The sequence below is a fragment of the Panthera leo genome, chromosome D1 (assembly GCF_018350215.1).
Source record: "Panthera leo isolate Ple1 chromosome D1, P.leo_Ple1_pat1.1, whole genome shotgun sequence".
Classification (NCBI taxonomy): Eukaryota; Metazoa; Chordata; class Mammalia; order Carnivora; family Felidae; genus Panthera; species Panthera leo.
Window position 1 is genome coordinate 87,722,007 of NC_056688.1, and position 12,774 is coordinate 87,734,780.

The 12,774-nt window shown below is 43.9% G+C and overlaps 1 protein-coding gene and 1 long non-coding RNA gene across 2 annotated transcripts in view; one reads left to right on the plus strand and one right to left on the minus strand.

Moving 5' to 3' along the window:
• Window positions 1-2,905, minus strand: part of FBXO3 (F-box protein 3) — a 32,664-nt gene extending 29,759 nt beyond the window's left edge. The window contains exon 1 of the mRNA XM_042904937.1: window positions 2,778-2,905. Coding sequence (XP_042760871.1) covers window positions 2,778-2,881 — 104 coding nt within the window. The 5' untranslated portion in view covers window positions 2,882-2,905. The remainder of the gene's footprint in view (window positions 1-2,777) is intronic.
• A 1,995-nt stretch (window positions 2,906-4,900) lies between these two features.
• LOC122200651 lies at window positions 4,901-7,675 on the plus strand. The gene is made up of 3 exons (XR_006193883.1): window positions 4,901-5,094; window positions 5,267-5,327; window positions 7,598-7,675. It is a non-coding gene; the product is annotated as an uncharacterized LOC122200651 (long non-coding RNA).
• The last annotated feature ends 5,099 nt before the right edge of the window (window positions 7,676-12,774 follow it).

Sequence of the window (12,774 nt, forward strand, 5' to 3'; positions counted from 1 at the left end):
TGTTTGTGACAGTTAACTTTATGTGTCAACTTGCCTGCACCAAGGGATAGATAACCAGATAGCTGGTTAAACATTTCTGTGTGTGTGTGTGTATGTGTGTGTTTAGATGTTTCTGGAAAGGATTAGCATTTGAAATGGTGGACAATGTGGGTGGGCATCATCTAATCCATTGAGGGCCTGAATAGAACAAAAAGGTTCTTCTCTAAAGCATTTAAAATAAAATCTGATCCCCTCATCTTGGCTCACAGGGTCCTGCATGATCTCACCAGTCTCTTCTCAAGCCATTCTGCCTGTGAGTCACTCCCTAACTCCCACAACACCATTCTAGTACCTCCAACAGGCTATGTTATTGTCCAATCAGCTTCTGAACACACTGTTCCCTCTGCCAGGACTGCTCTATGCCATCCTTCATATACGACAACTCCTTGCAATGTGAACTGATCATCCCTCCCTCCCATTCCTTTACAGAGGAACTGGTTTATTTCCTTCATAGCAAACAGCATCTCTTGTAATTATGCACTTTGTTTTCCCATCTTGCCCACACAACTGTAAAACTTCGTAAGAGAGGCCTCTCTGTCTTGTTCACTGTTATATCCCCAACATTTAACTGGCTGGCACACAGCAGGCACTGAAAAAGAATCTACTGAATAAATGAAGAATACTAAGATAAACAAACAGTCTTTACCTTTTGAGAATTTTTAAAAATGTTTATTTATTTATTTTGAGGAGAGACAGTGAGAGAGAGAGAGAGAGAGAGAGAGAACATGAGGGAGGGGCAGAGAGGATCCCAAGCGGGCTTGGAGCTGTCAGCATAGAGCCTGACCCTGGGCTCAAACTCCACTGGAACTCACGGTTGTGAGATCATGACCTGCGTGGAAATCAAGAATCAGATGCTTAACTGACTGAGCTCCCCAGGCACCCCAAGACAGTCTTTACTTTTAAGAAGTGCACAGATCTAGGGGTGCCTGGGGGGCTCAGTGGGTTGAGGGTCCAACTCTTGATTTCGGCTCGGGTCATGCTCATGATCCCAGGGTTGTGGGATCGAGCCCCACGACAGGCTAGATCTATGCTGAGCATGGAGCCTGCTTGAGATTCTTTCTTTCTTCCCCTCTGTCCCTCCCCCCACTCGTTCCCTCTTTCTAAAAAAAATAAAATTTAAATTAAAAAAAAAAAGCACACAATCTATCTGGTATGACAAATAAACTCTGCAAAAGAAAGAAGAAGGTAGAGGAATCAGGAGAGAGGGTCTTAAAGAAATTCCATCTTGCCAGGTTGAGAAAAGGCAAGCAAGGCTTCCAGGCAGGGTCAAGAGCTTAAGCCACTGAACAAAAAAACACAAGTGTGCAGTATGCTGGCAGAGGTCTGATTTGGCTAGAGTGGTCTGTGCCAAATTGATAAGGACCACAAATGCTCCCAGAAGTTTAGGTTATAGTCTGTAAATAAACAAGAAGTATCATAGGTTAAGGAGAATGACAGCCAGATCTGTCTTAGAAAAATCACTCTGGCAGCAATGTGTGTGTGTGTGTCTTAGATTTCTAAGAGGGTATATAGCAACAAAATATTGCAGATGAAAACAGTTTGCTCCTGGAACAGCCTTTTCCAAAGAAAAGACAAATGTTATTTCTTTGCTTTAAGTACCAGCCTGGGTAGAGAAAATTTATTTTCTTGAAAAACAAAGTTACAGGCACTAATATAGATAGCAGCCAGAAACTGGAGTTATCCCTCTCTCGCCACATAGCTAGGCAAGCCAACAATTATTAATAAATCCAAGAATGCTGTATTTCTAAAAGAATTTCTGTTAACACAGGGCACAATAATCAAATGGTTATAATCCAGTTGGTAATACAAAAAACAAATCAAAACAAAACAAAACGAATCTTGCCTACCCATCCTTAAGAGGGCGATTTTGCCTCCTCTGCAAATACATATGGTGGCACAAGAAAGCCAGAGCCATGCCACCAGCTGTCAAGGGTGTAAACAACGCCATTTCTTCCACCATCCCAGACAGTCCCGAGCGCAGAAGGAACTGGGCACTTAACCACCCTTACCAGCAACCGGTGTTTATTTTTGGAACGGATGCTGGTAATGTGGGAAACCCAAAGCGTACAGGGGAGAAGACGGTCACCTGTATCGCACCACCGGAAGTCACTACCAAAACACAAAATCCAACATGCAACCGTGAGGAGGAAAGCTGGCAGCAAAACAATTATCAAGCATAGATGTCCGAAAGTGAGCCCTGCTAGATATTATGGTACCACGGAAGTCGCACCTGGGGGCGGGTCAGAGGGTCGCCTGGCTCCTTCTTTCCGGCGCCCCACCTGCCCACTACTGCGTCCCAGTCCGCAGGCCCTGGTCCAAGCAGATAAGAGCACTTGGCCTGGACAGGGGCTTTTCCAAAGCATCCAGGGCTGGGCCAGATCGGGCCGAAACCAGCGGGGCGGGAGGCGGGTACTGGGCACTGGGGTTGGCGGGGCAGCAGCCGGGAGAAATACCTCCCCGATCTTACAACTGGGCCTCGCCGAGGCCTGGGAGAGAGGACTCTCGTCGCTCCTCAGGCCTGGGCCCTGGACGGGAGGAAGATCTAAAGGCGGGGCCCTTTCCGCCCCCGTCTCGCCCAGGCCCTGGGGTGGCTCTGCAGGATCAGGGCTGCCCTGGCGTCACCTTCTGGCTGACGCGGGAGTCCAGGTCCGGTCGGCTGGCCGGGCCTCCGTCCCTCCTGCCTCACTGCCTTCCCCCGTCCCGTGACCCCACCCCTGCCATGCGCGTCGTCCCATTACTTGATTAGGTCCCGGTAGTCCAAGAAGGATAAGATGAGGAGCAGGGGATCGGTCGGCAGCGATTCTAGGGTCAGCGGTGCCGACTGGGTCTCCATCGCCGCCATCTTGCCTGGCCCGGTGCAGGCCTGGCCCCGCCCCGGTCCCGCCCAGACCCCGCCCCCCGCCGCCACCGCCCGAGCCGCTCCCCGGCCGCTGGTACAGGTTTGTTATGTAACCGCCAGGACGGCCCCGCCCACAGGGCGGATCGAAGGGGCGGCTCCCGGCAAGGCTCCACCCCCGCCCCGTGGGCCCCAGGCCAGTGCAGTAGGACCCGCTGCTTCGCGGATCCCGGCTCCGCTACCGTGCGCGAGCTCTGCAGGCTGTCTCCTATTCCCCGTGACATCTCCCGCACTCTCTCCTCCCACTCCAGTCCCTAAACTTGCCCACCCCGGACCCCTTTCAGCCTTTGTTCCCAAAGACTTTTGTCTGCCTGGCTCTCTCTAGCCCTCCCGCCCCCGTATGTGAAATTTTACACCCGGTATCCTCGGAGACAGGCCCCAAATCTCACCCTAAGTCCTCTCCGCCCTTGACCCCCAAATCCTTCGCTCCTCTTAGTCTTCCAACCTAGAAACCTTGTTTTTCCGGTCAGCCTCCCTCGCCCCGCGTGTCCCTAGCACACAACAGGGCGGCTCTGAGCCTTGTCCATTCAGTAGGCGCAGAGTTGAGAAATTAGCCAGAGGTGCCAGGCTCCTCCCGAATTGGGGAAATGATTTTTGAAGGAATTATTTTAACCACCTCCCCAAGTTAAAGGTGCACAGGTACTGGATCTAAAGGTCAGACGCTTTCACTTAATTTGGTCGTCAAGGTTATTCAGCCTATTAGGGCAATGCAAAGTGTGTGCTAAATGGATTTCCCCCCCCCCCCCCCCCCCAAGGTTTAATCTCAGCAATGTTAAGTATCCTGGGTGTGAAGGGATGAGCCAAAACCGCTAGTGGGCGTAACTGAGGCATGGCGGTTGCCCATTGTTAGCTTCGCCAAGGTGGTACAAAAGTGCTGGTGGGAGAAGTGAATATACACTTACCTGAATCCTCCTTTTCCCTTGCTTTTCCAAAGGCAGTATGGTGTAAGGGACTTCGAGGAGTCCAGTGAGACCTGGGGATCACGAATCTGTCGTTTACTTTACTAGAATTGAGCTGGTGGACTAGCTAACCATGCCTAAATTCTGTGAGCTTCTGGACTCATCTCTAAAATTTATCCCTCCCCTAAAGTGGTTTATGGATGGAAATGAAGTTTTGTTTGTGTTAAGTGCCTGACTAGATAGTCAGTAAATGTTAATTTCCGAAGCCTATGCATACATCCATTACTAAGTTTTCCAAACTCTTCCATATCCTGGAGAAGGTTTCCTCCTAGCTATATGGAAAAGTAGAAATAAGTCCACCATCCAACCCAAACCACTCCATTTCCTCAATTCACCATACCATTAATGTTTTATATTTGTGATTTTTATAATATTTATAACTCCTCTCCCCCATCCACAGTGTATTAATCATGTTTTTGAATTTTCTGTATGTTATGATGTTTTGATCCTAAAAATCTTGCTGTCAGAGGACAGACTGTCCTCCTAGGGCTAGCTAGTTCTTACAGGGAGCAAATAACTTGGTTGGGAGCACACCTCTCATATGCAAACCAACCCCTCTTTTACCTAACTCTCACACACCAAGCCAATATTTCCCCTGCCCTAAATCATCCGAGGGCCAGGTACCAGGCAACTAGAGCCCAGGCCCACCATGTATTGTTCAGACTAGCCGGTCCTAAGCTGCTTACTCTTCCTTGCCCTGCCTTTCCTGGAAACCCCAATAAAGTCCCTGGCCTAACCTTTCCCCTTGCTCCTGCTTCTGCATCCCGAGTAAACCAGATGCTTCCACTGTGGCCCTACATGATGTGGTATGCCCCCTTCTCCAGTGAGATGTAGTAAAAATCTTTCAATGGCATTGGCCTTGCCATGTTGGCACTCACCTCCATACGTTAAAATCCCACTGATAAAAATGAGACCCTCACTTAGGAAGAAAACACAAAAACTAAAACAAAGGAAACTGCTCACCTCTCTGTACTTTCAAACTATTTATGCACACATTTAGGGCATTTCGAGAGTTGGATTCAGGCCGGCTGTTCCCTATTTGTCTCTCTTACCAGACTGTAAGCTCTCAGTCTTTTTCATCCTTGTGACTCCAGGGCCTAGCATGACATTCAACAAGCAGAAAGTTTAAATTTAGGTTGAGCAGATGAAGACAGCAATCATTGCTATTTGCCATGGAACCATACCTACGTGTAGATACAGGTACGTGCTTATTTTGATTGGATTCTAATTCATGCTTGTCTCTATTTCTCCCTCGGATAAGCAATTTAACTTGTTTTAAGTCCAAAAGCTGGGGCGGGGAGTTTTCAGTGCAATGCATTTGCTTCTGCTACCCTATTGTATTTTCCTTTCCTTTCCTTTGGACTTGCTCCAGTTATGACCAAATGAGAAGACCAGAAGTATGATGTTACCTTACTACCATGGTCGGGATGAAGGTGAGATGAGACAGGTACTCACCTGGGAGACAAAATTTAAGGGAGTGCCAAAAAAAACCCCAAAACCTCAATAATCAAAATAAGTCATATTTTAATGCAGTATTTAAAAAAAAAACCCAAAATGAATGCAAAACTCTATAATGAACAAAACAGCAAAATTTTAAGTAAAAACTGGATTCCCACAGTGCTGTTGGAGCGAAAGGCAAGGAAAAAATGTACAGCTAAATACATGTTTTCATGTCTTTTTTAAATGATTATTTTTCTCCCAGAAGGTCAGAAGGGGCGCTCAGGTGGAGGACCAGCTTCTCCCAGGTGGTGGGGTTCAGAACTCCTGCTATCTCCCCTAGACCCTCTATCTCAGGCTGCAGAGCTGTGCCACTGTCGCATCTTGGAGACCGCCATCAGGTTGCCGGCCCTCTTGTCCAACAGCCTATGCCTTCTGGGGAGGTGGTTTCAACCCGGGCCCCACTTTCCTCCCCGGCATGGTATGAAGTCAGTAGAGGAGGTTGGGGGAGCAGTGGAGGTGCGCGAGGCCAGGAGAGCCTGTTCCTGGGCTGTGGCTTTCTGTTACCACTTCCCTCCCAAATACCTACAATAATGGCTGGAGAAGGGGTAGGGATAGGGAGGCAGGACTTGACTATTTGGGTCCCGTGGACTAAGACTGAAGGCAAGGGCTCCAGAGCCTGTGTGCCTGGGTGGGAGAAACAGTTCTTCCAAGTCTGCTAATTGTTTTGGATGCTATTCTTTAAAGGGCACAGAAGGATTTCACTAAAATAGTATTTGCTTGCCATTAATATTCCTGTGGTAAATCACAGAAAGCACAAGGTTCTGAAAAAAGAGTTCATATGTGGAAGTTTTTAAAAAAGGTTTCTCTGCTCTCTCAGGGAGTGATAATGCTTGAGAAATAAATACGCTTACGTGTTCTCTTGAGAACCCCAGTGTCACTTTGGCCTATGGTGTATGGTTTTTAGAGCACAACGCCTTACCTGCAGATAATTACGTTGTAGTATCATCAGCTTCCAGGTTCCCATCCGCTATTCCAGTAAGTCCCTCAGATGTTCATTCATATCTTATCACGGGCAAGGGTCTGGGCTCTGGCCTGTAAGGAATTAAGATGAGCACAGTGCTGTTCCAGCTTTGATGCCAGTACTCTTCAGAAGGTGAGAGATACACCCCCTCCTGTTTGGAGGACAATCCACATAGTCCCTTATTATCACGGTTTAGCAACTAGCTGCCTCAGCAGATGTGAGTTTGCTGAGAGGCAGGACCGCAGTCACCAGATACTGAGTTCTAGAGGCTCCTGGTAAACGGAGCCTTACCCGTACTCTGCCCCCCATATATAAAACACCATAGTTTAGGGTCTCTATTAGCTCTCTATCGAACACTTTCTGGGATGTGTCTAGTCTTCCTTTGCCCAGCCTCATGTACCTCTCAGTGGGATAATGAAAGCTGAGAGCTGAGACAGGGAGAGGGATCCTGTGCTCTCTCCTCCCTCTCTGCTTGTACCCCTCCCCCCAACATTTTGCATTTATGCTGCCTGGCATTGGGGGTGTGTGTGTCCTGAGCCCTTGAAAGACGGCTGCATGAAGGTCACACTCCACTTTGTCCCTTGCTAAGTGTTTTTGGGAATGGCCTCCTGGGGCAGGAAACATTCTCAGGTGATTCTCAGGGGGTCTTGTCAGGTAGCAGGGAAGGCCTGGGAGTGGACCCCGCCACCTCTGGGGTCAGCGCTCTTAGTTGTGGTGAGGCAGCCTGGGCATCTGGGAGTATAGGGGATGATGAGGCGGGAGGATCGGGTTGGAACTGCCAGACCCCTACTGCCCCAAACAAGTGCGTCACCTGAAAGAAAAACCTTGGGCCAAAAGACAGCTGGTGATTGGTCAAAAGGAGGCCTGCCTCTGCAGAGCCCAGAAAAAATTCAGGAATATGCTTATGCTTTACGGCTGAAAGCAGGGAGAAGGATAAAATTACAGATATGTGTGGAAATGAGAGGCCGCCACTGCAGCTCGGAAAGGCAACCTGCCTGATGCGTTGATGCAAAAATCTGGAATGGATTTTTCTGCTCCTCTGGAGCAAAAACACAAACCGATGGCTAATGAGAAGTCCGGAATGGTTGTAAGAGATTTAAAGGCACAATTCCAGAAGTCATATAAATTTGTTCTGGGACTGGTCACCCTTCCTCCTCCCTTAGGTGAGACTTTAAATGTTCCTGAATTTGCTCAATAAATGTCTTTTGTTTTGTTTGGTACATGCTTCTTGTTTTCCTGCAGCCTGTGTACTTGATAGGAACCTTCTGGATGCATGGTGACTGAACCCTGCAGACTGGATACATTTGAAGTGCCCCCAACTAGTGAACACTGAAGGTGCGACCAAGAATGGTTTGTAATCCCAAAGCTTGCCCAGAGTGCATCATTGAAACAATGTCTCCTATCAGGGGCGAAGAAAATGCAGTATTCTCACACAGTATGGGCCAGGGTGCCAAATAATACCATCCACCAATTTAATAGCTTGTGGGGCTGGGGAAGCCACTAGTAGCCACTAGAATTTGAGTCTTACTGTGACCTTTTGAGGCTTAACCAGGTCAGTTTATCCACTGTTGTTCCTGTAGTGCCTGACAGACATTATAAGAGAGGCTGAACCAGTATGCACTTGGTGGGCAGGCTTAGATGGGCTAGTGCTTTTTTTTTTATTATTTTATTTTTTTAAATTTTTTAAATTTTTAATTTTTTTTGGTGGCGGGAGGATATTCCCCAGGAAGAAGGGAAAAATCAGCCTCTGACCTAAGCTCTGTTCTATGTTCCTGGAGGCTGATCTCTATGAACTTCTTCACCTGGGCTCCCTTGTCATCTGGCTTCTGGTTGGGTTCAGCCATTGGGAGGCATTGGTAGGAGACTGGGGAAGAGGGGAGAAAAGAGAAGGTAGGGCTATTTAATGTCCACCAGCTGGGGTTTTAGCAGTAGCTGTGTTTCTCTGTGAAGAACACTCCTTGTGGTGCCCTCTCTCAACTCTTCATACTGTCCAGTACCCCTGGTCCCTCCCATCGCTCTTTCAGGGTTGGAAACAGCTCTCCTCCATTTACTAATCTCTGGGTACCTCACCACCCTATATTTATTCCTCCATCCTGCTCATATCTCCGCAAGTAATCTCATTGAGTTCTGTTCAGTTATTTCATTTTGAAAAGTCTGTTTCCTTATAGGACCCTGCCTAACGTCATTTGACTTACCCCAGCAAGAGTACTGTAATAAGCTCCCCAGGAGAACCTTATCAGTGAGCCGAATGGTGCCAGAACAATGAGATCTGCTGCTTGGGGCCGAACATGCCAATATACTGATGGCACAGCACTGCACATACTGCGTGCATTCTGTTGTGTCCCATCTTGGAGAAGCTGACCAAAGATGGATGGGCTTGGAAACTTTTGAAGGCTGTATAGATATGTTTGCTACCTTGATTGTGGGGACGGTATCACAAGAGTGTGTGTATATATCCAAATTCATCAAAACATATATATTAAATACATGCAATTTTTGTGTACCAGTTATGCCTCAATAAAGCTGTAAAAGAGAAAAATAAGAGAAGAAATGCTTCCGTTATTCATGGGACCCCTTGGGGGCTTCCTGTGCAGCTACCAGCTACTGATAGTAATGGAGGTCCAACCTCTGGTTGGCCTATTTTGGAAATAAGACTCTTCATTCCTAGGAATTTTACTACAGCCTTTATATACAAGCTAAGCATCCACATTTGAAAAGGGACCACCTTCCAAGGCAAGAAGCCTTGACAGCAATCCAGTCATACAGGAAAGCGAACCTCGTCCTGGAAATTCCTATCCGCTTCAGACTCACGGAATTACAGGTATCATCAGTGTTCAGTCTCACAGCAGATTGGAGAATTTGGAAACGAGATTTTCTTGTCAGCTAAGCCTACAAGGACTTCCTTCTGTGGCCAAGCCTGAACCTAGCCTGTTCTGGGAAAAGAGAATGTCACTGAAAGGAAGTGACTTTTCTTTTTGAATGACTGCCACCTGTCTGTCCCATCTTGCACTGAGTCCTCAACTGTCTGATAGCCCCAAGCTTCTGAAATTGAGCCAGTGACAGGCAGTCCAAATCAGGATACTAGCTCACAATGTAATTGTTGAGCATGTTTTCTTTTTAATAAATGTTCATTGGACAAAAGAACAAAACAAGTTGGGTGTGACCACTATAGAAACTGTTGCAATGTAAATGAAACAGATTGCAAATGCAAGGCCTTTTTCTTTCTTTCTTTCTTTCTTTCTTTCTTTCTTTCTTTCTTTCTTTCTTTCATGCAAGGACTTTTGTAAGCAAATTCTGCAAAACAAAAAAAATTAGGCAGGGCCAAATCACCAAGGAAATATAATTAAAGAAACAGGTAGGTAATTTATGTAGTTATAATTTATTTCAGATAAAGAATGAATAATTTTTTAGTATAAATATGTACGAGACATGGATCAGCCTTGAGGGAATTGTGCTAAATGAAATAATCCAGACAGAGAAAAACAAGTGCTGCATGGTATCACTCGCATGTGGAATCTTTAAAAAAAAAAAAAAAAAAAAAAAGCTGAATTCATAGAACCAGAGTAGAATAGTGGCTGCCTGGGGATGGGGGGGATGGGAAGAGCCTGGCAAAAGAGTACAAACTTTCAATTATAAAATGAATGGGTCTGAGGATCCAATGTATAACATGATAACTATAACTGATAATTCTGCATTATATACTTGGAATTTACTAAGACGGCCCCCACTTAAGTGGTCTCAGCCCCCACAAAAAGACAAATACGTGAGGTGACAGATGTGTTAATGAACTTGATTGTGAGAATCTTTGCACAATGTATATGTACATCAAATTGTCATGTTGGACACTTTAAATATATTACAATTCTATTTGTCAATTATAGCTCAATAAAGCTGAAAAAAAATTGGGGCACATGGGTGGCTCAATCGATTAAGAGTCCAATTCTTGATCTTAGCCCAGGTCTTGATCTCAGGATCGTGAGTTCAAGCCCCACATTGGGCTGTGCGCTGGGTGTGAAGCTTACTTTAAAAATAAAATAATTAAATAAACTAAAATCAGAGAGAGAATAAAAATAAATAAAATGCTAATACAACTTAAAAAGAAATGTATAAATATTTTTAAAAGGTGATGCTTATATTGTTGTATAACTGGTACTTTTTAAAGAATTTGTAAACTCTTTTCCTTCTTAGCAAATACTCAACTACATCATCATTATTGATGACTGCATGTGTGTTCCTTAATAGGAATACATCCATATTTTAGGTAATCAGTCTCCTATTGTGTGATATTTAGAAAATTTCCAATTTTATCACAATAGACAGCAGTGTGATAAATACCCATGTACATTCATTTTTGTGAATTGTTTCAGTCACATTCATAGAACAAATTTTAGGTGTGGAACTGCTGGGTCAAATTTGCAAACTTTTTTTTAGCTTGTCCCCTATTTCTAAATGGCTCTCAAAATAGGCTACAGATAAAACATTGAGTTCTAGGTATAGAAGTAGTACAGACCACATTCTCTGACCCAAATACGGTAAAATCACAAATGAATAATCATCTCAAAAGCCTGACCTCAAAAAGCAAATAAATAAAAGTGTTGTCTAAAAACCTGTTTGGTCAAAGAAGAAATGAACAATGATATTATGGAATTGTTTGACAGTAATACCAGTCAGAATGGCTTACAAAAAAAGTGTTTTATTTTTCTGCGAAAACTTTACCAAGAAGCAAATTTAAAACCTTAAACATTTTCTGTATTAAACAAGGAAGCCAAAAGATATATCAAACATTCTGCTCAAGTTCTAAAGAACAAATACACTTAGGGGATGCCAGATATATATAAATTAAGGGAAAGACAATGGAAAGAATAGGGGATAGAAAATAGAAAATAGAATTGACAAATAAGTTCCCTGTCTTGCTTTCTGTGTGTGTAAGTCTGCATTTGTGTATGTGTGTGTATTCATGTGTGCTCAAAGGAGCAGGGACCACATGGAACCTTCCCACATTTTGCTGACGGTTGGGAGAAAAGACAAACTCAAACCCAACCAACACTCACAGTAGGATTAACTGGGATAATGTCAGAGTCAGTAGAGTGCCATGAAAGCACAAATGTGGAAATGACTAATTTAGTGGTGGGCGGGTCAGTGAAGGAAAGCATCCCACAGAATGTGACAGCTGAATTGAGCATCTTGCAATGGGTAGGATTTTGCCAAGTAAAATGCTCGTAGAGAGAAAGTGAAATTTAGGTATAGGGGATTGTTTTCAAGGCACTAGTATTTTTTTTTTTTTCTATGCCTAATTAGTTCTAGACATCTACGGGACTATTAACTATACAGTCTTATCATTTTTAATTGTGTGTTTTCTTTTAGAGCAGGATTCTTTTGATTCAGGTAGATTATTTTTAGATCCCGCCTTATATTATTAATAATTATGGTAGAAAATGAACTTCATAGAAATTAAATGTCTTATTTCTTTTCTGTAATTAGCTAATGATGTTAGTATGCAAAGATAAATTCCAAATCTACTTTATCCTATTGAAAGGATATGTGGCATGGATCTATGTGTGTTCAAGGAAAGGAGAGTCTGTAAAACCATATGAAAATCTTTTCATTAATTTTAAATTTTTAGAAGTGTATCTGTTGGATGTCCCGTGACTCAGTTATAGAATCTTATTTACTAAGTATGTAATAGGAAGAATGAGGTATGCAGAACTTCTTTTTCCAGAAAGGTATTTCCAGAAACTTTTTATTGTCCTTGTTATTATGAGTATTTTCAAAATGCAAACTTCTGAATTTAGTATTATTCCTTTTGGGAGGGAAAGAATGTTAACGTGTGTGTGTGTGTGTGATGAGTGTTTGTTAAAGCATAGAGAAAGGTGTGGAAAGATAGATATAGATATAGATTAGATATAGATATAGATATAGATATAGATATAGATATAGATATGTAGATATAAAGTTTCTTTGGGGATGGAGAGGGGAATATTGTGGAAAAGGTGAGTGAGGGGAAAGAATGAAAGGAGATGATTAGTTTATTCCTTTTTATTTATACATTTGTATTGTTTTGTTACAGCGACAGCTGGTGTGCTGGTTAATTGTATGTATCAACTTGACTAGACCATGAAGTGCCCGGACATTTGGTTATTATTCTGAATGTGTCTGTTCAGTGTGTTTCCGGATAAGATTAACATTTGAACCACTAGACTGGGGTATCAATGAAAATCCCACAGCTAAAATCACACTTAACAGTGAATGACTGGAAGTTTTCATCTCTAGGATCAGGAACAAGACAAAGATAACTACTCTTATCACTGCTATTCAATATTATAGTGCGGATTCCAGTCAGGGAAATTAAACAAGAAAAGGAGTAAAAGACATCTGGATCGGAGAAGAAGAAGCAAAACTATATTTGCACATGACATGCT